This window comes from Micropterus salmoides, unplaced genomic scaffold (assembly GCF_014851395.1).
Source record: "Micropterus salmoides isolate LMB-PRFRI ecotype aquatic unplaced genomic scaffold, ASM1485139v1 Ms_hic_scaffold_8, whole genome shotgun sequence".
NCBI classification, from domain to species: Eukaryota; Metazoa; Chordata; class Actinopteri; order Centrarchiformes; family Centrarchidae; genus Micropterus; species Micropterus salmoides.
The window spans coordinates 25,006,439-25,033,131 of NW_024044570.1; the positions used below are offsets into that span (position 1 = coordinate 25,006,439).

The following is a 26,693-nucleotide window of genomic DNA, read 5'->3' on the forward strand; positions in this document are numbered from 1 at the left end:
CTCTGTTGGAGTTCAAAATGTTAGCTTTTCTCTCTGTGTTGGTCATAAAACACAATCAGTGTGATATTATGATGATATTAGATCAGTTTAACTGGGTAACTGGATAGTGATGTCAGCCTCAACGAGCAAAACAGACTGAGGGTTGCAGAGAGTTTTAACATGATGTCATGTTTACTTTGCAACTTTGTAGCAAGTAGTAAAAGTGAATCAGAGCCAGTACAGATCTTAGGAAAATGTACTTTAAGTTTAGTATAGCTGAATATATTGTATAAAGAAAGAAATAGTTTGACGGGTCAATATATGTTTTTTTCTTTTAGACTGTATAGTGACTTTTATGGATGTTTTACAAACTCATTGCTGGGGCAAAAATCTGTATCATGACATGATCAAAATCAGCCACATTTTTATACATGGTCAAGAATGGTTGCTTGAAGGAAGTGCTCTGGGAAACGTGGGTGTTTTTTTTTTGTGAGTGTGTAGGAGGGGGATTTTAAATTTAGCAATGTTGTTCATGTCTTCATGTGTTGTTCTGTCTATTCATTCAAATAGTTATTTTCTTCTACACTTGCCCCTGTTGAAATATGTTTTTACTGTATTAGGTTTCCTGTATTTGAAGTCATTCAACCACTGTACCTCTGCAGGTATATGTATATATGGGTGGAGCACCATCATGTGGTCAGATAGGGGATATCATTTTTATCTATTATGTTTCACTTCTCTATACTCCATTAGTTGTAGCTGATACTTTTTTAGGTGTCATACAAAGAGACAACAATATACAAAACAAAACAGGAAAAAACATCTGGACGTAAAAATTATCTGGACGTAAGCATAAAATTTTATTTGCAAAAAATCAACAAATCAAAATAAAAGTACAATACATTCTTAAAACCTTTTCTCTACAAAACAATTTCACAGAAATTACCTTGGAATGTATATTCCTATTTTTAATTTTTATATTTCTTATATATAGTCTTATATTTAATGTGTTTCTCTTGCTCTTTAAATAGTCTCCTGTCAGTGTTACATGGCGTACAGAATAGACCTTTTTCCTGTAGGGTCTTTTGACAATCACATAGTTAATAACAGATCATTAACTCTCATCCATATTCTGGTATATACGTCCAGTCTTGTGTCCTCCAGCCACTGCCCATCAATAAACAAGTACCATGTTGCATAAACAGAGGCATTAGGAGCCCGGCCTCCAGCCAAACTAATGGGAGCAGGTGGGGTCCTGCTGAACTGCAGCTGCCAGTGAGTCTCCATCACACCTCCTGATTTCACGTAGTAGTCATTAGTACCATCTCTGTCTATCGCAACAACCACTCCCTCCTGCTCCTAAAACAAACACACTGACGTGTCTGTAATCCATTGAGGAGAATATTTCCCTCTTTTGCAGTGTATCTGAATTTACATTGACATTACAGCCTGCTGATAAATAACGGTGTGTTTCTGTCTGTCCCTGCCCTCCTCCGCCATTAGTAGTTTAAAAACTGCCTGCAGCCAAACCCTGATAAAGGCACACATTTGTGAAACAGCCATGCCTTGCCACATTGTGTCCAACCCATGAAGTGGTCTCCCTTCCCCTCCCTTCTGCTGGAGCTTTATACAAGCTTAAAAGAAGAGTGTTGATGTTTTCGATAGCTAAGCATTCCCTGTCCCTGTGGTATTTTAATATGAGAGATAGAGTTTTAATCCCTCAGATCCAATATTTGAAATGCAATACTCAGCTCAGAAAATGCATGAAACAATGGTGTTAAATCAAATGTCAGAAACCTATTGTGCTCCCCTCCTGTTACAGTTTTGTGTTCCAGTTGACAATGAGGTTAGAGATCCGGAGGGAATGGAGGATACCATCAGAAAAAGTAAAAGGTGTAAACAAGTGTTCAGAAATTCAGTGTTTTAGAACAGCAAATAGCACCCCAAACGTTAGTGCATCCACAGTCAGTCAGGACAAATGATAACCCCTTTTAAAAAACTAACAGCAGAATAAACTTCAGTTAATGAAACAAAAACAAACAAAACAAAAAAAAAAGTCCAACCAATTAACGAGCATTAAAATGGGTATAGTACATCAATCTGATATTACAAAACATCAGCAGGGCTATATATAACGATTCAACAGATATAAGTTAGCATGAAGTTGAAATGACCAGAGGCAGAAATGAGTTGAAAGATTGACTGAAAGATTGACTGAAAGATTGACTGAAAGAGATCCAGAGAGAGAGAGAGAGAGAGAGAGAGAGAGAGAGAGAGAGAGAGAGAGAGAGAGATGGACAGAAAGAGATATAAAGATGATGTGCCTCTTAGTAAGTGTTTGGAAAAGGGTTTTTCTGATTCACCAACTTTCTGTGTTTCATATTATCAGGAGAACTTCAACACCTTGGCCATACTGGTTAGTGATATCCAACAGGTAGCAGTTGATGTATTTAGAAATACTGTTTACCAAAGACAGAGTTCCTCTACTTCAGCTATGCCACCATGTCTGAATCTACACATTCTATTAGGCTCCCATGTGAGAGTGTGTTAGAAAAAGAGATCTTAGGTCGTCTTCACATCTCCTTGTTAGAAAAAAAGGTGCTCCTGTCATCATAAGCACACACAAGCGGCAGCACACCCACGTACACATATATATATATACATACCCACGCATACACACAAACACACAGACACACGCACAAAAACAGCTTCTTTCCAGTCTGTCTGAAAACATTGCACCAAAAAAGGACAGAGAGAAGGAGAACAAAAATGACTCTCTTCTCTCTGTACAGTAGTTCAGTCAGTGAGGCAAAGTGATGACTCAGGCCCATCTGCCTAAACGTCTAGCTTGTAATGTTCAGATTTGGACTCTGTTTCCTTGTACAGACAAGCATACAAGTGGGGCCAACGGCGAAACAGAGGCGTCCCTGAAAGGAGCCTGTTTCAAAAAAGGCAGAGTTCAGGCAGTGAGCGAGCTCCTTCAGGTCTCTCTCACACACAGTGGATCTGCAGGTAGGTTCAGGGTCCTGTGACCAGCAGGGGGCGCTACCCCTTAGGAGTTTTCTTGTTTTGGGCATTCCACATGCCTCGTTTGGAGTGGTAGTAGTGAAAGAAGTTCCTCAAGCGTAGTCTCTCTACCTCCAAACCATTCTGCAGTACTCTAGAGGAGGTAGGGAGAAACACTGCGTTAAAACTGGGTTCTTTTCATGATGCTGGATAGGGAAGCAATGCATTTTTTTGTCATCTAAGAGAAAACTGTAGCAGCAGTTCTCGGGTCACTTTCAAAACCGTTACTGTGTCTGTGAAAACTTTTTTTCATTTTTTAAAGTGTCAGTTCACCAAACTTACATCTGGGAGGTATCTGAACAAGCAGATTGTTTTGGTTTTATTTGCTCAGGTTTTGAATTATGGGGCAAACTTGGACATTTGTGTATTGTTGTTAGTTACATAGTTAGTTAATCGTCGCAGCCTAGTAGTGACTGTGTACTAATTTTGCGTGTACCAACAACTATCAGTGTATGTTTGTTGGACTGACCCACTTAATGACATGTTGAGCTTGCATGTCTGTAACAACTCTGCCCTCCCTCCAAATAGAGGATGGCCATGTCCAGTCCCCTGCCTGTCTGGGGATTGAACACCTCATAGCAGGGGTCTCTAATAGCACCTTGTATGAACTGTAGGTTTATGCCACTGTTAGTAAGAAGGACTAGACTTGCAGCAATAGGAGGTGATGCTGGGCTGCTACCTGCTAGTGTGGCTGCAGACCCAACAGCATCTAAGTGTCCCAGATGCAATGCGGTTTAGAAGAGGACATACACTCTGGAGGTACAACAGTGACCATCCAAGAAACAAATAAAACTATTGTTCCATATCAGTAATGCCTTGTAATATACAGGAGGTGGCTACAATTCTTTTCAACTTCTGTTCAACATAATGCAATCTGGTACACTACACAACTACCATTACAAAGCATCTAATGTTTGACTAAAAGTTCAAGTTGCCATGGAGTTGAGTCAACTTCTCTCTGACACAGTCTCAACAAAAATTTACTTTGTAACCCTAACAATATTTATTGCAGGTTTATTGTGTTGGCTTGTTGCTGGGTTACCTGTCCAGCAGCTCCCAGTCCTCTCCACCCCAGCGGTCTTTGAATTCCTCTGTGTTCATCCCTCCAATTTTTTCAAAATCAGACTTATAGATTCCAAACAGGCCAAAACCATTTACCTCCCAGTAACCTGCGGAAAGAACAACAAGAATGATAAGAGGACTATTGGTACCACTGCATAAACAGTGATTATGATAAAAGGAAAGTTTGATGCGTATGTCTATACAGCACAAGAATGGAGCTTCTGAAGCAAGAGTGTTTATTACGCATGTAAATTGAAAACATGTTTTATGAATTCAAAGTAGCTGTCTGTAACTGGGGAATGAGTTTGAGTGACGAGTCAAACCAAAAACATGAAAACTATGTTAATAAGTGAGATGTGATTACTCATGTATGAGCACAGACGTGTAATGTGTGTGTGTTTTTTCCGTGTGTGTGTTACCATCAGGCTCCTGGGGCGAACTGCCACAGCTGAGTCTCATGACAATGGGAGCAAAAGCAAGGCGTCCCTCCACACAGTGCTTCCTGATGCTTTCCAAGATGTTGAGAGGGAAGTGGATGTGCAGATCACACAGAAACACAATGCTGTGACTATCCTACAAGAAGAAACACAAACAAACACACATGCACATCCGTTACATCTAAACAATCTCTAAATCTCTCCCACATCTAAGAAAAACAAAAGTGTGTGAATGAGTCTGTTTGATGATTCCGTGTATGAGCTGGCGCAAATGTGTGTGTATGCGAGTGAATGTTCACATGCCACCTAATATGGGATTTTAGGATTAAAGAAAGTGGAGGAGACTGGGCTCAGCATCGGAGGCTTGTCATTACTTCCAGATCCCGCAGGTCACTCAGACATGAGTGACAGGCCTGTCACGCCACTGTGACAGCACTGACACTCAACTGACGGATTAACGTCTGTTCAAATTTCCAGCCACTCCACGCCCCCGTGGGTGGGTGTGCACGCTTGTGTGATAGAGAAACAGCCAGCGAGTGGCGTAAGAGCACATGCACACAAATAACCTGAGAAAGGGAATGGATGTGACAGCTATGGCATACACATGACAGGGGAAATGCAGCTAACTGTCTAAGCGATTCCCTGTCACCCACAGCTGGGCTCTGTAGGGAGAGGATGAAGGGAAGCAGGAGGTGGCTCGGAGATAAGGGCGAGATCCACAGCCTGTGACAGACTGGTCTAGCAGTGATGTATTCATTATGCATGAGTGTTCTTTCTGCCTGTCCATCACCCAGTAAAGGTCATGTGGTCAGTGTGAGTAGCTGACCTTCAGTGAGTGGCTCTTTCCTGCCAGCTCACATATTGTTGCCTTGCCTCTGTGTGTTTGTTTCTCTAACCTCAATGGTGTCCACTCCGATCTGCAGTCCTGCGGAGCGCTCAAAGTTCCCTTCTCTCCTCAGATACTCGTATCTGTCAAAACAAATACATACACAGATATCACTTTGAAGCCATTCAATTATTCTAAACATTTGGATTAAACAAATGGATTAAAGTCATATTAATGGCTGATTGTGTTACACACACCTCGGCACACTGCTATCTCTAAGCGCCTGCTCCACGTCCATGTCTTCACTCTCAAAGTCGACAATGATGATGCTGAAATTGTCATCTTTTGTCTGGTGGTGAAGATTCTCCATGTCAGAGATAAACTGCTGTACCCAACGAGCCTGGTTTTTCACTGGAGGACAGTAAGAACGTAAGGGAAAAGTAGACCGCAAGTTAGGGGGGGAAAATATATTCTTCTTCTGAAGTTTTCCCTTTCATAATTTATATTCATTGCATGTTCTGAACTACCTCTAGATGAGCAGAAAATAAAGCCTGAATAATCTTAGTTTCACAACTGGTTCCATGCAGATTATTCCATTTTCAAAGTTAACCTAACCCTTTTGACTGACCTGGCACCACAAAGTGAACCATGACATCTTTCCTCCATTGGAGCATGACCGGCTGGCAGAGCAGAGGCTTAGCATAGGCAGTGCTCCAGGGGGTCGCTCCAGGCCGGGCGGGGGACCTAGTGAATGGAGGGGGTGGTGGGGTGGCGAGGCTGGACGTGGCTGCGGATGGGGCCAAAGCTGGTGCAGAGGCAGGTGCAGAGGCCGGTGCAGAGTCGGTGTTCTCTAGACTTTCTTCTCCTTGCCTGCTGCGGTGGAGCAGCAGGTAAATGTATTCTGAAAGACGCACCACACTGCGGCCTCTCTCCATTAGTTCCAGTTCCACCAGGTAACGGTTCCCTCTTGCCGAGTCACGGCGCTTCTCAACGTTGATGATGCGTAGCAGGGTGTAGATCCTGGGGCACATAAAAAAATGCTTAAGAAAACACTTGCAGATTGTACATGTTCTAAAACATAATATGGATGCAAATATAAAACAGTATTTCTTATGACATTCTCACAACTGGATTAATTATTGTTTGACTGTAGGCAGACCACTTCGAAAATGTGGCTACTCATTATCCGCAGTGCTGTGTGAAGTCAGCATGGTGTGATTTGGGAGGAAAATGAAAATGGAAAAGTGAATGGCCACAAATAACATCATGTAAGTACTGCCACAGAAAATGGTAATCAGCACATAGAGGACTGCTAACATGAAGTCAAAGCACAAGGGCATGACCAATATGTTCTTAGGGAAATTACTTCTTGCTTTACATAATGGTTAGCAAAAGAAAACCACATTTGAACTTATTAGGTTGCAGTAACATAAGCCGTCTTTTAGCCTCACATTAATCTCACCCCCCACCCATACCTCACCAGCCTCTATATCATTACCCTGCGTTGCGTTCGTTGAGTTTCTCCATGTACTGCGCCAGCACGTCCACCACCTCACTCTCTGCCAGCTGGAGGTTGCCAGACACATTGCAGCGAAGGTCATTCCAGTCAGAGCGCAGCAGCTCGAAGTCCATCGGATTGACTGAGAAGGTCCTCTGCCAGTTGATGCTCTCCTCTGCCCAACCTGGCCGGGCCTCGACCTCCTCGTAGCTGTAGTCTGACATCTCGCCCTCCTCTGGTTCTGGCTCGGGATCAGGATCGGGGTCAGGACTTGAGCGGTTTGTATTCTGGTCGAGTTCTACTGGGTTGGGGTCCAGGTCTAGGTCTGGGTGCTGCTGAGACTCTGTGATCTCTGACGTCCTAAGGTAAGAGGTGACCCGCGATTGACCTTGGAGCGTGTTTTCGGTGGAGTTAAACCTTGGCAGGGTAACTTGAGGGGAGAGGGAACTTTATGATGGGAGAGTGGGGTTAGTGGGTCCCCTTTGCTGGGTAGATCAGCAGTGACAGTAGTCTTTATATCTCTGTGCTCCCCTTTTCTCTTGCTTTTTGCCCCTGCTGCCCTGTAGGCAGACTTCTGCACACTTTCATTCTGTATGTTGATGCTTCCATTGTGAGGAGATGTCTTACCTTCTTTTGTGGGGGGGTTGGGCCAGAGCTGAGGGGCACTAACAAGACTTCTACCTCCTGTTATGCCTCCCCCAGTATGTCCTTTAGCACCCAGGTTGACTAGCCTTGTGGTTTTCCCAGTTTGGTACAGAAAGACCCCCGGGAACACCTCCCTAGGGCGGCGAGATGCCCTCTCCTCCCTCCTCTCTCGGCGCTGCTCCCTCTCCCTGTCCTTCTCCCGCTCCTTGGCAGATCGAGGCCTGGTGATGTAGATCTTGTTCTCCTCCCTCTTCTCCTTGTTGTTTCCAGCGAGCTTGTTGTTGTTATCGTTGGGGTTGTTGCTATGGGCGGAGTTGCTGAGGATCTGCTTGGCTCGGCTAGCAAGGGCAGAGAGGGAGGACTTTTGGGGGAAAAGGAGTGAAGATTTGCTCAGTTTAGGCAGAGTTTCAGCTTCCATCTCCCCTCCACCTCCATCATCTGTTCCTCCTCCTTTCCTGCCAGGGCCCAACTCTGCAGGACCGGTGCGGATCCAAGAAAGGGACCGACCCCGGACCACACTGTCCATTTCAGGCTGGAGCACCCTGGGCTGTGGCTCTTCAAGTCCCTTCCTGGTATCCTGTCTCATGTTTTCTCTTGTATGATCTCTTCCCCAGTCTTTGTCCAGATCCCTAGCTATCTGTGCATGTCTGTGGGGAAAGTGTCTCCTTTCTCTGCGGTGTATGATACTGTTGACTGCCCCCTCCTCCTCTTCATCAGGGTCCTCCTCCTCTCCTTCTTCCCCTTCTCTGCCAGCTGTTGTGGGCCCAGGCTTTGAGTGCTGGTGGGAAGGGTTGGAGGTGTGGCTGGAATGAGAGGGCTTCTTGGGCGGCTGCGTGCCAACGATCTGTGCCTCGTCCTCTGTATCAACCACCTCCTCTTCCTCTAGGAAGTCTGGAGACAGGAAGAAGACCCAAAGTTAAAAGAGTGTGTATGTATATTAGTGTGACTGTGCATCCATGCACAAGTGTGTATTTGTTTGTTATTAGTTACCATCTGGATTGGGGAAGAAGAACGGTCTGTCATCTTCCTCCTCGTCCATCTTCATATATTTGTAGAAACCAAACCTGGCAGACACGACAAGAGGCAACACACACATAAACACACACAACCGCATACATTAGTAGAAGGCTGAAGTTTCTATGTGCCTTCCAGCACAATGAGTTTAATCTCTTGGTGAGAGGTTGCATGGATCACTGCCATCAAATTCAAAGATACTTGAACAATTATTCTGCATTATCAATGTACGCTCTCATATATACAAGACAGAGACAAATGTTCCTCTGGCTCGCTGAAAGATAAAAGAAACAATGTCCTCACTTCTCCAAGTAGATAGGGGACTCTCTGTAGAAACACTTGTTCTCTCGCTCCATGTGGGTGAGGCGTGTGAAGTCATTGGGGTAAACGAAGGACAGATAGACCTGAAGAAAAGTTAAACATCAATCAAAAATGCAATGACCCCAGAAAACACGGATAAATGAGCTCATTCTTATTTAGCAGTATTCTACGAGGATCAGACTAACACCAGCATTTAATTAAAATTAGCCACTTCCTCTACATAATGCCGCATTTTCTTACAGTGATTACAGTGAAATCTACAATGGAAATGCTGTCATGGCTCTCATTTCCATCTCATCACCCTGAAGCTGCTGCAGTAACTCGTGTTGTCCTAAGGGGGGGGGCAGCGTGCAACACAACCTGCCACTTGCTTCCTTTATGCGTTTTGATACAAAGGGAGAGATGCAGTGGTTATGTTCAGCATGGGCTTAGCTTCTCTGTCCAGTTTATCTATTTATATTATACAGACTCTGCAAGGGGCAACTTTTTTTAGCAGATTAAAAGTCTACTGCCATAATTGGATGCACTTCTGATTTCAGTAAAAACATATTCTCTCACAAATACTGACAAACAGCAACATCATTCTGGAAAGGTGACTTACAAATTGCAGGCCCTGGTATCTGGCAATGGGAAAATCTTTGACTACATAGGTTGGAGAATAGAGACAGGCTGGAAGAACGTTTTCCAGTCGGGAGGGGTCGATCATAGGAGCTGAGGAGAGAGGAGAAAGAGAGAAGAGGAGGTAAATATTTGAGGTCAGGTACAAATAAATATGAATATGGAATTCTTGTTTCAACAAATATAAGAGTCAGAAAGCTGGGAGACGATCAGGGCAAAGGAAAACACAAACTATGGAACACAGCCAGCCGGGTGAAATGACAGTCTGAGTACAGCTAAATTGACAGCCAGAGAGACCGTGAGCCAGACAGCCAATCAGTCAGTCATAGAAAATGACAGGCCAGAAAAACGAGGATAAGGACGGGAAAAGGGGACAGCCTGAAATCATGACAGTTTTACTGCTGTAGAAGGTGTCTCTGGGGTCCGGCTTCAGCATGTCTGCTCCATGCTGCATTATGCTGCCTCCCTCCAGACCCTGAGGTGGAGACTCCCCTGGGAGACGGATGTGACTGGCCAAGGTCTGGGGGATGTGGTCTACACTGTTCATCTTCAGAGTGGACTCGTCTGAAAAATAGACACAGAGACACAGATGGAGGGAGATGATGTGGGAAATGAAAAGAGGAAGATGTATTATTTCATTCATTGATCTTAATTATGGACAAATTTGATGTTAGCTGTTGGAAGGTAAACATCATGCACCTTATTTGCGTCGCAATCATCATAAATCGTTACCGACCATGAGGAAAAGAGTAAAGGAGAGGCTGAGAGGAAGAAAACAAAGGAGGAAAGGAAAGGGGAAAAGGAGGAGGAGAGGTGCACCAAAAGCTGAAGTGAGGGAATCAGAAAAAAGTTGGGAGAAAACAAAAAACAGGGCAGAGCAGAGTCATAATTACACCAATCGATAGCAGGGAAGGAGGAGAGAGCACGTGTGATTAATGGGATGTCAGGTGCAAGGCCTGATGGGAGAAATGCTTTATAATTAACAGGGTGGTCAGCATCATTTTTATCCTCCAGAGGGTGGAGTGTGCAGACCTGGTGTGTGTGTGTGTGTGTGTGTGTGTGTTTGTGTGCACAGGCTACACAGAGAAAGACTTCCTTTCTTCTAACAATAAGACATCTGTTGATCACATACCCGGTTAGCACTACACACAAGCCTTGCAAAGACTAACTAATTATCTATGTAACTGAAATCCTCACAACATGCAAAGAAAGAAAGAAAACAATGGAACTCTCCTCCTCTTTCTTTTGGTTAATTTGTATAATGTTTAGTTGTGTTGTAATAAAAACATTATTATTACAAATACGGCTACCAGTCGTTATTTTGTGCTTATTTGAATTTCTTGGTCTCTTCAGTAAATGTTAGTGTATGTGTGTGTGCGATGTTGTAAATTCAGTAACAGCTTCAGTAACTGCGTGAACTATTCTGAAAAAGTATTATCACACTAATAAAGGGATGTATTTGGCTTGAACCCATGAGAAATTATTTTGGAGGGAACTTCCCTGCAATTTAAAATGTAATGCAATACACCATGAAGCATTATCCTGACACAGATGATCATTTAATCTGTAAAAATTCAATAATACACAGTTAATCAGCCAGCAGGATTTTTGACCGAGAAGATGGATGTTGAGAAAACTATTCAGTTGAGATACTGCATTCTGGAAATATTCAATAATCACTTACAAATCTGCAAGATAAGTTAGTAATTATAAAGTGCTTACACAGAGAGTAGAACAAATGCAAATGGCAGAATTATTCCTGGTTTTCCACAGATTAGATTGAGCTGAAAAAGTTAGTTATGCTCTCTCATGTACAGTATTTGAAAAAAGAATGTATTTGGCACCCATCTATTAGCATCAGGCTACAAGTCTGTGGAAGACAAGTTGTTGAGAGTTGACATAAAGGGAGGAGTAGCAATGGATGGTGGAGGGAAAAAGATGAGGAGATGGTAATGCTTGAATCCAGCAAGTGACCTAATGTAATGTACAATGCCTCCTTCTCTGCCATAGCACGTCATAAACAAGACAGCATACATCCCTAGCAACCTGCAGCTTTGCACAAAAAAAGCACCTCCACAAATCATTTCCTGTGCAGCTGGCACTCTCCCTTGTTAACAATACTGAATCCCTGTGACACGCTGCTATTCTTGGAGCTATAGAGGCTAGACTAGAGCTACTGCTCTCATCTCTGCTACGAATGACACCTATAGCGAAAATAGAGCAACTATTAGATTCTGTATCTCCTCTTTGGCTCCACATAGGGAAGATATGCCATGCCATGCTCTCAAAGTGACAGTGCCCTAGGAGACAAAGGTATATGAAACCAGGGAAAATGTTGATTTTAAGTGTTTATCAAAAGCTAGACAACGCATGAGGACAGAGTGACAAGAAAGAAGCACATCTTGGTCTAAAGAAGGCTGATTCTGTGACATTAGACTACTGATCGATACCAGACTAGACTAATGAATTTGTTTTTTATAGCATCATTTCCTCTCTCTATTTGGCAAGCTCTCAGCCAAGCAAAAAGACTAGAAGGCCCGTGTGTATCTGAACCACAAACACCAGAAAAATTTTAATGCATTTTTTTTCCCAAAGACACAATGACAGAAAAGCTTTCCACGCAATGTATCAGCAGGGCAGAGTAGCTCTTACCTGTGTACAGGGAGATGTAGGCTGAGTCTATCACTTCATATTTCAGACCAGGGAGGAATGGCCGCCACTGTGTGTGAAAGCAGAGAGTGACAGTAAAGGGACTGAGTAAGAAGAGAAAACGAAATGCCAACACGTGGACAGAGTAAGGCGAGCAGAAATCGTCCATCATTGTTTGCAGGCTAAACTGTGACACTCTCTGTGTTATTGATCTTAGCAACATCACAGGATCGATTTTATGCTGGATTTTTGTATAAACACACTTATCCAGAGAGAGAAGAGTAAACAGAAAAAAAAAAGTGTGGCACATGAACAGAAATGTGAGGCCGTAAGGGGTAAGGAAAGGTGAAAACAGTAAACAAAATAATCCGTGCGCAGAACAAGAACAGAGCTGTAGGAATAAGATGGTGACGAGTAGGTGTTAAAAGGAAGATCTAGTAATGACCGGAAAACAGAGAGAATCATGGAGAGAGAAATAAAGAGAGAGAGAGAGAGAGAGAAGCTACAATTCTTTTAAATAGATTTCACAATTACCACGTCACTTCTGGTTACCCAGGATATAATCACAGGAGACAGGTCATTTTCCAACCCTCGGGTTGAGAATACAAACATAAACACACTCTTCAGACTCATGCAAATGCCTCCACATGGGTATGCACAATCAGTAACACCCATACACATCCAGCAATCTGACATGTTTTGTATGACATCTATATTGTATTGTACGCTACTCCTCCCCACCCATGCCGACACACATATGCCAGCAAGTGCACATACATAAAAGAACAACAAACAAGGACACACGTGCGGCATCACGCTGAGCAGCAGCAGCAGGGAGCAGCTCAGCAGGCGACCCAAGGCTTCAACATTGTGTCATTATTTCTGGGTGACTATCCTCAAGGTCAAATCAGCAGGCTGTCACTGCCTGACTCAAGGAAGCACAAAAAAGTGGTGGTCACATATGTAGCTGTAACTTAAGGAGGTTTAGTTTAACACAACTTAAATAACACCAAAAAAAAAAACGACATTAAGGAAACTTAAATAGTGAACATCAGCTGTGTCAGTGATGCGTGAATGAATTGAAGATGTGCACAATTGAGGCAACTAAATATAACCAAACAAACCCAAAACATAGTGGAAGAGAGAGGAAAGGCAGAAACCCTGGCTGATTGGTCGACAGTAGTTTATACAGAACAGCAGGCTGTCAGACCAGGTGAGCAGAAAGAACATTTTGACTTGCCATAGTAGGAAAAGTCAGGGTTGCTAACAACATTAACAAATGCTCTGTTGTCTTCAAGTGTCCCATTAAACTGTGATATTTTCCCAGAGCACCAGCATGCACAATAGAATTCAGCCATCATTGGCCTGTTGACCTTTGTCTCCAGTCTCCAGGCTCTCATAGAGCGAGTCTTCAACCATCCCAAATTTGTCTTGAATTTTAAGAACAACACAGCGCTTTGTGTGAAAGTTCACTCGCTAGCCTTTTCTTAGACGCTTTAAATTGTGGTTTGCATGGTGTTTCAGCTGCATGTGTGCATGAAGGGAGACACTGGGTCCATTCTTTTCAAGGCTCAATGAAGTGCAACATTTGGCTGAGATCACATCAACCCTTAACACATAAACTCTTGAAATGCTGCATGCGCACCTGTGGGGCCTATTTCACATCTTTGTTGGGATTTCTCCTGTTCATTGTCTGGCCCCATAGATCCTCTGATTAATTGCTCCAAGGGAGATATTGACCTGGCGTATATCTTTGTGTGTTTGCATGTGCACCTTATATGTACAAGTACAACAAATAGTGTGTGTTTCACGATTTATATCCCGGTGTGGACTGTATATCTGAATGCACACTAACCGATGGGGACTCGTTACCATGAAGTCCCAATGGGTAGATACGCTTTTTGAAGGTTAAGACTTGGTTTAAGGGTTTAGATTACAGTTGGGTTAATGTTAGAATTAGGGTAATGGTTAATGTTAGGGTAAGGGGATAGGGATAGCATTATGTCAATGAGATGTCCCCATGGGGATAGTGGAACAAGTGCGTGTGTTTGTGCATGCGAACGTAGGTGTGTACTCTGTGTGTACAGGTGCGTCCTCTGTGAAATAATGTTGAAAGGGAGCAGCAGGAAGAAGCAGAGGCCAGCTCGCTGGCCCCACAAGTTCAACAGAGAGGAAAGAAAATCAATATCCACAGGGAAATAATAAAAAATACCAATCGCAAAGCAAAATGGCAATGGGGAGCCAGCAGTATTGTTTCATCACGTTTCATCATGCCTGGACCACCCAGCGACATCAAGTGAGGTTTTGATATTGTTACATACACACAGACATAGCCAGGTAGTTTGCCTCTGGTTCCATCAGGCTTAGGTAATTTTTTTTTATCCCCCAATGATTAGGAGTTTATTGCTTCCAATAGAGCCGACTTCTAGCTGTTGTTGTGTTTGTTTCCTTCAATTCAATCGGCTGCGGCAATGCCTAAGGCAGTATGGATATGAAGTTGTTTTGTTAGGCTGACACATAAGAGGTAGTGACATAATGAAACTATCTGACCTTTTCCACTTTTTTGATGTCCAATAAGATTTATAAAAAGTAAACACTTCCATTTAGTGGTCTCACAGTCCTGTCCTGAAATTTATAGGGAATACATATTTTTGTATCCTTTTATCTTTCTTACTGTAATCTGAGGCTCTTTTTGCCACTCAGAACCTTCCAGCACATAATAAATAATGAAATGAATATGGAATGAAGGTATTTACTCCAGGAACAGAGAGGAGGAAAGATGTTTCCTTGAATCAGACAGCTTTAACTAGACAAAGGCGGTCCAGATGTTGACAGAGATGTTCACTGCATGCTTTCCAGCTGTTTTCTCGCTCTTTCTCTGTGTCTTACTCAGGCAAACCTGGCCTTTGGTCCAAATTGGTAGAGTGGTAAACGTCAGTGGCAGAGTGGACAGCAGAACAAGACAGATGTTAACAGGCCTGACGACACCTGCCTGAGGGGGAAAGGCAAGACAGGACTGGGACTACACTGTTTGTATTTTTTTATTTAACATTTATTTATTCAGGGAAGGCTGGACGAGCTTGCATGGTCATTCAGAGCAGCAGCCTTTCAACAGTTACACTGATTTTTTGAGGGCAGGAGATCCAGGAAATTGTAATAAGGTCAACTACCACATGAGCCACTTTCCAAATGTTGTGGACGATGCAAGATTGACAGGTGATCAATATTTTTCTTGGTGCAAAGAAATCCAGTGAAAAGACCAAAATGGACAATGAATTTATCCCACTAACAGATATAGCCTGTGTAACCATTGCCTGATATAGACCTCCATTGTTGTCCAAAAACTATTTAAAACAAATAAATGAACCACATGTATGTACTGGATGACATGTTCCGTCACACCATAAAGAAATGTACTCTTTAAAACAACAAAGAAAAAAAGACACATATGGCAAAATGTATTGTTGTAATCCTATATACTGAGAACTATCTCGCAGCCAGGGTACAAAACAATCACACGACACAAATAGAGTGGAGGTTGTTACAGAGAAAAAGTTAATCAACGTTCCTTTACCCACCATTCTGTCTGTGACACTCATTGTTTGAGTGAAAGGTAGAACACAGCACAAGTGCTCTCGTCGACCTGTCTTTGTGTTTGTTGCCAGACAACTGTCGTAGATGTGGTGACTTCACTGAGAATGGCTTGCTGCTATAACAAACAAAGAATTATATCCTGTAGTTGTGGTGCAAAAAAGGCAAAGTGACAGCTAACAAGCTAATGAGAGAACTTATTAATTACCTTTGAGTGTTTGTCTCTTGTGGCGTAGTTTGGTTAGGTTACTTTAAGGGAACATGCTACTTTTTATTCTATTATCATTAACAGAGGAGTACACCATACTGTATGTAGCAACAATTGCTGAGGCCAGCAACTAGTCTCATATTAAACGATAAAGAGTATTTACAGACATCTGTTAAATATGTTCTTTGTAATCTAAAAGGAAGGAAATTAAAGGAACAGTTTGGTGTTTTGGGAAATACACTTGTTTGCTTTCTTGCCAAGAATTAGATGTGAAGATTGATACCAGTCTCATGTTTGGTAAATGTAAACCTCCAGCAGGAGCTTATCTCTTGGCATCAATAGTGTCAACAAGAGAAACATTTTTGTTTGCTTTTTGCTGGACGATCAAAAAAAAAAAAAAAACAATGTGGGAAGCAGTAATATTTTACTGAACATGTTTTGTTAGATATAGCTGGGCATTCAGTCAGTGTTTAAGACCTGATTTCAGCTGGCTTTCTGATGCAGCCAGAACAACCTAGAGCTTAACACACTCGTGATGATCGTGGACGTCAAGAGGAGCCCCCCCACTCTGCCCAACAGCCCTGTGTCTGCTGTGGAATCCTTCAGGTTTCTGGGATCCACTTTATCCCAGGACTCAAGTGGGAGCCCAACACTGACACATCACATCAAGAAGGCCCAGCAGAGGCTGTACTTCCTGCGCAAGCTCAGGAAGCTCAACCTGCCTAAGGACCTGCTGATCCACTTCTACACAGCCATCATCCGTCTGTCCTCTGCACCTCCATCACTGTCTGGTTTGGATCTGCCACCAAAAAGGACAGGGACAGACAACGGACAGTCAGGACTGCAGAAAAGATCATTGGTGCCAACCTGTCCTCCATTCAGGACTTCTACATTTCCAGAGTCAGAAAACGGGCAGGAAACATCACTGCTGATACATCTCACCCCAGACACAACCTGTTCCAGCTCCTCCCCTCTGGTAGGCACTACAGAGCACTGTACGCCAAAACCAACAGACTCAGGAACAGTTTCTTCCCACAAGCCATCACTCTGATGAACAGCTGACTTCTGACTCACGATGTCAGGAACAATTCTGTGCAATAATCCAGTAACTATAAAATAAATCAGCACCTGTTTACTGGTTACCACTTATTATTTATTCATCATTCTCTATTTCAGAGCTGTTCATACTGTTCATTTTGTATATTGTATATACTGTATACCAAATCCACCTACAAGTACATAACACCTGCACTTAATACTTATATCTATTCTAGCATCCTTTGCACTATGCTCCATCGCATTGTGTACATGCATGCATGTATGTGTATGTGTACCTGTATATCTCATCCACCTACGGGATGTACATAATAATGATAATAATTTTACTCCTGCATCCTTTGCACTCTGCTCATTGCACTACTGTCTCAATCTGTCTATATTGTTTTGTTTATAGTGTACATATATGTGTTCTCTATAATGTAGTGTGTGATTTCATTATTGTATTATTATTTTATTGTAAGTAAGCTCATCGTGAGCATTGTACAATCCTGAGTCAAATTCCTCATATGTGTACACCGTCTTTGCAAATAAAGCTGATTCTGATTTGCTGAATAGTAATAAAATATGTGAGATGACAAGCAATGACAAGAAAAAGTTCCATTTGCTGACGGGATGCAAGAAAAGTTATGACAGCTTTGGTAGGAACAGAAACAAAGTGTAAATTTTAGTATTGTAATGGGAAGTCTGGAGCGAGGAGCTATGGTGCTGCCCACTGACAGGCAGCCTGGCAGCACAGCATCAAGGAGAGACTCCTGACAGGCTCTGAACAGATACCTCGCCAACAGAGCACAGAAGACACATAAGCCTGCTGGTGTTTTGATGCTTTGCTGATACTGTTGTAGGATCTTCATACAATGAAAGTTGTAGTACAGCAGATAGTAATCTAACCAAAAACAGGGAAACAAGAGCATAAAGCTCCTGACTGATTATGCTCTTGTTTCAATTGACAACTAAACAGATCTAAACACTTACATGCTAGAGGATAAATGCCACCCTCCATTCCCTGTCACACTGACATGAAAACAGTGGCTTGTTTTTCATGTCAGATCATGTCTTGCCTGGGGAGGAAGGAACAATATTCAAAGAGAGATGAGGAGGTGGATACAGTAACGGGGTGTTTGATTTTCTATGTTGAATTAGACATTAGCCAAAGTCTCAGACCAGACGTTTCAGAAAGACAAATGAGCCCGATATCCATAGCAATTACTGGCGCGTCGTAGTCTGTGCGTCTGCAGCCGTGCCCTGTGTGCTCTGAGGGGAAACCAGTTAGTCACACTAACGCTCTCACTACATTCAAATCAAGTCAAACTTACATGACCAAATGTCCTAGCACGCCTCTTTAAATCCCATGAATAAAGCTTGTGACATGCAGAGGTACTTTGGTCAACATAATGCTCGCTGGAAAGGAGAAAACACAGGAATAACTGGCAGGACCTGAATGCAAATGGTGATAAAATAGAGACAAATGATTTTTTATGGTTTTGGACTAAGTGAGCATGACAGCACATACCTGACTGAACACGTAAAGCTTGCTGTAATACAGTATATATGAAAATATATAACAGCATTAACACAGCCAATGGCTGATTCAAAAACATCCTATGATAAAATACATTAGCAGAATGTAATCTGAAACATTCAACATGACCTGAATACGCTAACAACAGTGTGCCTGCAAGTTCTACTATTTGAACTCAAGTTGCTTGATAACATATTGAATGACATATGAATCAAAAGGTGCAGTGAACATCAAAACTGTACTCTGTACTCAAGCCGTGATCTGGGTGATTCTAGGATAATTTCACACCAGAAAAACGGAATACTGAGAAACTGCTACATGCTCGAGGCTATTAAAATGTAATGAACTAGGGGTGGGGTATGCGATTCTAATCCCATACACGTATTTTTGTCAAATTCTGCGAATATCTCCTCACGGCCCACTTGCTGTCCAGTCAATGTGTGTGTGCGCTGAAAAAAATTCTGGTGTTTTGAACGCAACCCTGGCCCAGGCCGAGCTGCACAACACTAATCCAGCCGTTCCAGCCATGATTCTGATGATTATCGAGATTCAGCTTACTTTTTAGTTAGCCACAATATCCTGCAGTTGTGATGATAGCTATATTGGCAGGAAAGTTGTCAGTATTGCTGGTGTGCTGGCTCTGGGAACTGTCCACTTCTCTGCTAGCTTTCGCAGCAACACCTGTAGCGACTAGGGATGGGGGTCATTAATTTTAACAACCTTATTGAGTCTGCTTAACGATCCGATTCTTTATTGATACCACTATCGATACTTTATTATTTGGTGACGGTTATTTGGTAAGACGAGACCCAACGGGCACGAGGTAGACTTGCACGATATGAGGAAAATATTCAATGTGCAATAACATTGTTATATACTGAGATGACTTATGACTTGCAATAAATAAACAAATTAATTAATTAAAGTGTGCATATTAACTGCCTGGTTGTTTTTGAATTAAAAGAATAAAAACTCCGTCTGTCTCTGTACTTCCTCCACCTCTCTGCAGTTATTCACTGCCTGCAGGTAATGTTACCTGGTCGAAGGAGGAGAGGTTGGTTTGTCTCAGCCAGCAGCTTTTTCACAAAGTGCCAAATTTTAAGACTATAGACCAGTCTATGCTGCAGACAGACAGCTTTCTATTTAGCTTGTTTTTAACATTTGGCTAATTGTCAAGTTAATGTTAGCACCATTTCGAGGAAAACAGACCATAAAGCAGAGTATGCTTCAGGGCAGGATTATCTATGATTGACAAGCCGTTACCATGGTGAACTGTCCAACAGGCTAGAGCATAGACTGTATATAGAATATATATATCATATATAAAATATATATATATATATATGACACAAACACACATACGCTTTGATTATTTTACGCTTTAATTACTTGTTTAATGAAATATGGGGTTGATTTTTCTTATGTTGTATGTATGATGCTTTGGCAATATTTTTGTTACACATTCATGCCAATAAAGCTAATTTGAATTGAATTAAACATAAAAAATGGACGTAGTCATCGTGACGTCACCCGTTGGTTTGTGGACTGCCGTTTTGAAGCTTCGAGTTTGGCTGATAGGTGGTCACATTTATACAAACACAATTTCTCCCCTCACAAATGTTTTATCTGGAACAACAGGAACATCATACATAGAAACAAGACTCTCTTTATACAAAACTGGTTTAAACATGACATTGTACTGGTAGCCCAACTGTTAAATAACTCAAATCAAATTTTAACATATGAAGACTTCACTCATAAATTTAACTTCCATCCTCCAAGAAAAGAATTTGACGTTGTAACCAGAGCTATTCCCAATGGATCATAACCTTACTTAGAGATTAGAAAGATTTGGATCAAATTAATGTATTTTTCTCCAGCAGTGTTTCAATAAATGGTCTATCTTTTCTAGACAAAAAAGTCAACAACAAAGTAATTAAGAACCTTTTATGTGCAAAATCTATCCTTGCATGCAGGTACAAATGGACCCCCCGGTATGAAAATATTTATTGGAATAGAGCATGGAGTAACCCACATAAATTGTTAATTACAAACAAAGTTAAAGAAATATCATTTAAAATTCTTCACCATTGTTACCCCTGTAACGAGATTATCTCGAAATTTATCCCTACTGTAGACGAAAAATACTCCTTCTGCTCACTGGAAACAGAAACGTTGGACCATTTATTCTATAGCTGTTCACATAGCTCTTCTCTGTGGAATGATATGCAATGCTTCGTTAATGGACACGCTCAAACGTACACTTATCCAATTTTTATTTTATTTTTCTGATTCAAACTCCTCCTGTACAATACACAGTCAATCTATTAATCTTGCTTGGAAAATTCTTTATTCATAAATCAAAATTTATGAAGAACAAACCTCTTTTCAATGTTTTTAAATTTGACTTAAAAAATTATATAGTCTGTATTTCTGGATTAAAGGGTAAATCAGCATCAAAATGTTTACAACATTTATCTAATATAACTTTATAATTAATTTAACTGATATTTATTGTGTGACACTCTGGCTGTATACTTTATTTATGTTGTTTATAATTGTTTTTTTATTTTTTTCACTGTTTCTGTTTTTTCTTCCTTATGAAAACGTGAACTGTAACTATATAATTCTTATAATAAAAATAAAAAAACTCGACAAACATACTTGCCAAACTCGACAAGTATATCCAGCTGCAGCCCGCGGACCTGATGGAAGTTGACGGAAGTTGAACTTCCAAATATGGTTTGTCCCAGAAGACACCGCACATAAAACGTGATGACGTGTAAGGGTTAATCTCGGCTGACGTACAGTATAGATCCTAATGTTAACCGTTTTATTCTTTAGAGGCCAACAACAGAACTTTAAATACACTTCTGAGAAGTTTTGAGGCGAGAAATCAACTGTGTAAATGTCGAATATCGGCAATCTGACGAAAATTGACGGCGAATCGAAAATGTGTTCAAACGTTTGCAGAGTTGACAAGTGCCGACCATGGTGCCGGCGGGTGTCAATATATAGCTGCAGTAACGTTAGCGGAGGCTGCACAGCAACACAATGGAAGTTATCTGCTAGCGGCCGATGTGCGCCACTGTAGGGTTAACATTAACCAGTTGACATGCATACAATCAATAACTTTAGGCACACACCCTGTGATGGTTAGGGTAAGAGTAATATACTTCGGGGGGCTGTCAGGAATAGTTAGCCAGCTAGCTCCGGTTAGCTCCCCCAGGTCCAGTCACACAGACCACTGCAGCCAACACAGCAGACGTATCCAGCAACCGCTGAACGATAGTGTCAATGTTCGTAACGCTATTCTATCATTAAATTGTCAATAATGTTGTATAGTTTTAACCTAAATCAAGATACAACTGGCTCGTGATGTAAAGAATATTCTTGATTTGTAAAATACACAAAAACAACAGTATGAATTGAAACACTGCTTTATTATTATCATTGTGCTATTATAAATAAATATTTACAGTATTAATATACTATAATAATATTATATAATTATAGTATAGAGTAAATATTACGCATAATGTACAGTGATTGGTTGATTTTTTATTTTTTTTTTAAACGGCTCTGCGTGTGCCCAACGGCCGAGATAAACGTCATCACGTTTTGTGTGCGGTGGTTTGTGGGACAAACCATATATTACTTCCGTCACGTTTATCTGGTTTGTCTGCGGGCTTCAGCTGGACCCTTCTCAAACTCGAGGCTTCAAAACGGCAGTCCACAAACCAACGGGGGACGTCACGATGACTACATCCACCTCTTATATACAGTCTATGGTAGGAGCCGACAGAGAGCAGTAGAGGCTTCAGCCTGATGAGAAGCACTCCTGGCCCGTTTAATATTGCATTTTGCTGCCATCAATAAAAAACATTAGTTTTTTTATCCATCGCGTTTCAAGTTAAATCAGATTTGACGCTCGAAACATAACGTAACATTGTAGGAATCGCTAGTCTTGATAGCAGTATTGATAAGCTCAGACCATATTGATTTTCGGGTTTTGAGAAATTTTGGAACCAGGTCCTTTCAGAACCGGGTATCAATCCCCATCCTTACTAGCGACAGTTTGGTAACTTAGCTAACGTTAGTTACACTACCTGCTGTGCCACTATCTGTTCACTCTATACCGTGGTATTTGTCATGGTATTGGATTTCTCCAGAATAGCATACCCCATTTTACGTCACAATTTCCAAATATTCCACTTTTCCATAGATAACAAGCAGTGTCTCTGCAAGATTCAGTGGCATGCAGAGGCACAGGGTAAAATATAATAGAAGTATATACAAGTTAACATGAAAAGGACACAGTGAGTGTGGGTGATGGGATACTACTCCTTTTTAAAGTTAAAGTGGTGTGTCGTGTGTGGGATGGTGCGCTGATCAAATCGGCATGATGACAAGTAAAAGCACTGGCATGGTAGAAAGACAGAGAGATACAAACATCAGCTCTTCTAACAGCTTTAAATCCCTGTAAGTTCAAAATGTGAGGGTGTTCTTCCAGTGGTTTTACGAATAAGAATAACATGAATGAGAATAATATGTAGTTATACGATGAGATCTTCTCAATTATGAGAAGTGATTCCATGTCTTTCATCATCCTCATAAAGAGGGAGATCACCCTGCAGTTTTCATATTAACTGGCACTGATGTTGCCCTCTAGAGGATAAAAGTACAAAGGACATAGCACTAAAAAACACCCAATGCCATTAAAGAGCTATTGTCAGTGAGGTTAATGCTGGTGTTCATGTTTTTTCCCCCCATATATTCTTATACATGACCTCTTGGAATGAAGGTGCCAAAGTGAAATCTTATCTCACAAAAAAAAATACTGACATGGCCATATGGTGGCCTGAGCAATGAGGAAAAGATGAGGACCACCTATAGACTCTGTACACCATCAAACACAAAAGTGAGTTCATCTTGATCTGGGATCTTAAAATGCGTGTCAAAAGGAAAATAAAATAAAATTATGGGAGGAGAAAATCAAATGTGTTTATGGTAATGATAAAGAATGAAGTAAATAAGACAAAACTGACCATAAAATGAAGTTCAAAGTATAAACAGTATTTGGAGAAGGTAAAGGAGAATGCAGTGAAGGCATTAAAGTGAACTGAGGCAAAAAAAACAAAACTGACTTCATATGTCAGAGAGCTGCTGAACTATGGTCAACCGTAAAAGGTGCTGAAATGATAAAGAAACCAGCTGAATTATTTCCAAACTTAAATGACACACACTATATACTTTAACTGTTGGCTCCAGATCACACACACCACTACTGATTTATATTGAGGAGGGAAAGTGTGAGGCAGATGTTGAGAAGCCTGTGCGTGCATATGTGTATGGTTGTGCCTTTACACCCATGAGTCTGCGGGGTTGGGGTAGATGGGTGTATGCGAGAGTGCAAGTGTGTGCATACATGGGTGTGTGTATTAATTGGTGGGCAGTTGAGGCTTGGCCTGGCAGGAGTGATAAAACCGGGCCATTAAAATCCTGCATTTAAATCCCACACCCCTGGCTCTCCATAAACTTGCCGTTACTAATTAAGGCGTGACTTTCCTCTCTTCTTTCTCTCACTCCCTCTCCCTCTCAATCACACCGTTTAATGGCCATCGCTTTCCTTCGTTCTGTCACATGTCTAGCAAGGGATGTTTTCCATTAGGCTAGTGGAAAGGTCCTGTGCTTCGCAGACAAAGATCAATATGACATTTAAGAAACTTAATGAAACTACAGCTCACTACATCTTCTTTCATCTGATATAATACCTTAAAAACACAGTCATCACTCTAAAGTGAGTTTATTTGAAGTTAGTTGAAAAAAAAACACTGAGGTAGAGAGTAATGGAAAGGTTCAGTCAGAGTGCAGGACAGGTTTAGTAATTTGCCTACTCATCGACTCAACAATCTCCTCATTCATTGGCCCTGCTGTTCATACATACAAATAGTTGTTTCCATCCCCTTGGGAAAGGCACACTGTATTCCTAACCTGTCTCTTCCTGTCTCTAATGCTGATTATGTTCCGCCTTGCTGCAGCTTCCCCCCCTTAATTCCTTCACACGATGGAAAAGAAAGGGGCCAACACAGAGAGAACAAGGGTTCTCTTTCTTATTTTCTTGCCAAAATGTAACTTTCCGGCAGTGCTTGTGTACTATCTGATATTTACTCCCTCTCGTTTCATTATAACAAGCACTGCTAAACAAATACAATCCCAGAGGAACAGCCCACCTTTGACCATGCAATCACAGCTTGGCACAGAACACAGAAGAAAGAGCTGTGAATCCACGCTATCTGCTCTTTAACAAATGAGTGCCTGGGTTTCTGCAGATTTATGTGAGCCCTGGGCTTATGCTGTTGTGGGCCGGTCACGGTAAATCTGCTATTTTTGTCAAGGTGTGAAATGTATTCCGCTGTTAAATCACACACAGGGGCCTTACCAAGACAGCATAGCGTACACACATACACACATTCCTGCACACAATGTTGATTTGCTGCATGACTTTTATACGCTTCATTAAATTGTTTTTACTAGTACAAACCCGATTTGATGAGGATTGGTTGAGGGTTGTAAGGAGAGAGTGGGAAAGAAAGAGAGATGGATTTCCACATGACCTTGACTCGCTAGTAACATAATCACATGATCGGTTTTCTGGATGAGTGGAAAAATCTTCAAGGAAGTTGATGATTTGAATAAGAAATACCACGTGGTTGAGAGAACAGAAATACTTGTGCAGACCCTGTATACAGTCATGGCCAAAAGTGTTGGCACCCCTGAAATTTTTCCAGAAAAACAAGTATTTCTCACAGAAAAGTATTGCATTAACACATGTTTTGCTATACACATGTTTATTCCCCTTGTGTGTATTGGAACAAAACACAACAAAGAAGGAAAAAAAGCAAATTGGACATAATTGCACACAAAACTCCAAAAATGGGCTGGACAAAATTACTGGCACCCTTTCAAAATTGTGGACAAATAAGATTGTTTCAAGCATGTGATGCTCCTTTAAACTCACCTGGGTCAAGTAACAGGCGTGGGCAATATAAAAATCACACCTGAAAGCACACCTGTGAGAAATACTTGATTTTCTGGAAAAATTTCAGGGGTGCCAACACTTTTGGCCATGACTGTATATGCTTCTCCATATGCCCCATTTCTTTTCTTTTCCGTAGCATGTCTCCTCTCCTCCTTTTTGGCAGCATTTGGTCTTTGTCTTTAGATCAAGCCAATAGGCTCTGATTAAGAGACCAATACCATTAGTTTGAAGGCCGTAAATCTTTAGAGCCAGTGCAAAAGATTTGAAAGTTTACAATGTGTATTGTTTTAGTAGTTTGTCAAGTTTCTTCTACTACTACTACTTCTACTTTTGGAATGGCCAATTCCCTGTGTGATGGTCACTAGCTTCCACTGTCCACCTGGGGAAGCTGTGTGTCTCCTCTAATACATGCAATGCAAGGGTCTGTATTATTGTGGATATGTTGCTACAGGTACCAATTTAAAGATGATCCAGGTAGTCAGGATTCAATCATGTATCCATTTTAGAGCTGTTTGATGGTAAGGGTCACTCATAGTTACAAACCCACTAATAATCACCAACTCTGCCGTTCCCCGCAGTTCTACAGAGCACCTAATCATCTTTCAGCTCATTGTTTTTGTTTTAAGGCCTGCAACTTGTGGCTCACTTCCTCCACTCTTATTAACCCCATTTTCAGCCATAATAGGCAGCCACTTATTAGTGAGAAAGCTTCGATACTACACTATACACTACCTGTCCAGCACTAAACGGCAGGCAGACAAAGTTAGCAAGTAGCTGGTGAACATAGTGGAACATTTAGTGGCAAAAGAGCCAGACACTTCCTTAAGGAGTTGTTGGAAACCAAAACAAAGCTAAATGGGGAGTGAATGCTGGACATACACATATTTCATAACCCAAACACAAGACTCAAAATGAACACTGATGTTGGTCCCGGCTAGATGTGTAAATAGGTTGTTTGGTAAGATTATCAGAATATTAACTTTATGTCAGTTACGTCTTCAAAGGCGGCTGGGCTGCCTCCAAGTGGCTATAAAATCAATTGAAGCAGGTTTAAGGCATAAGCAAAGATTGTGTGTGCATTTGTTTGATTTGATTGTGTCATTGTGTTGTGGCAAAAGATATTCAATGAGGGTGGTGCATTTTTGGTCTGAACCTATGG

General features: G+C 41.5%; 1 protein-coding gene across 1 annotated transcript in view; it reads right to left on the bottom strand.

The window, feature by feature from the left end:
• Positions 1–820: 820 nt before the first annotated feature.
• Positions 821–26,693, bottom strand: part of b4galnt4a (beta-1,4-N-acetyl-galactosaminyl transferase 4a) — a 138,431-nt gene continuing 112,558 nt past the window's right edge. Inside the window, 13 exon segments of the mRNA XM_038706809.1 lie at positions 821–3,139; positions 4,088–4,214; positions 4,527–4,680; positions 5,441–5,513; positions 5,628–5,781; positions 5,999–6,390; positions 6,869–7,290; positions 7,293–8,404; positions 8,504–8,577; positions 8,831–8,931; positions 9,450–9,559; positions 9,866–10,030; positions 12,119–12,185. Of these exon segments, the coding sequence (XP_038562737.1) occupies positions 3,025–3,139; positions 4,088–4,214; positions 4,527–4,680; positions 5,441–5,513; positions 5,628–5,781; positions 5,999–6,390; positions 6,869–7,290; positions 7,293–8,404; positions 8,504–8,577; positions 8,831–8,931; positions 9,450–9,559; positions 9,866–10,030; positions 12,119–12,185 (3,066 nt within the window). The 3' untranslated portion in view covers positions 821–3,024.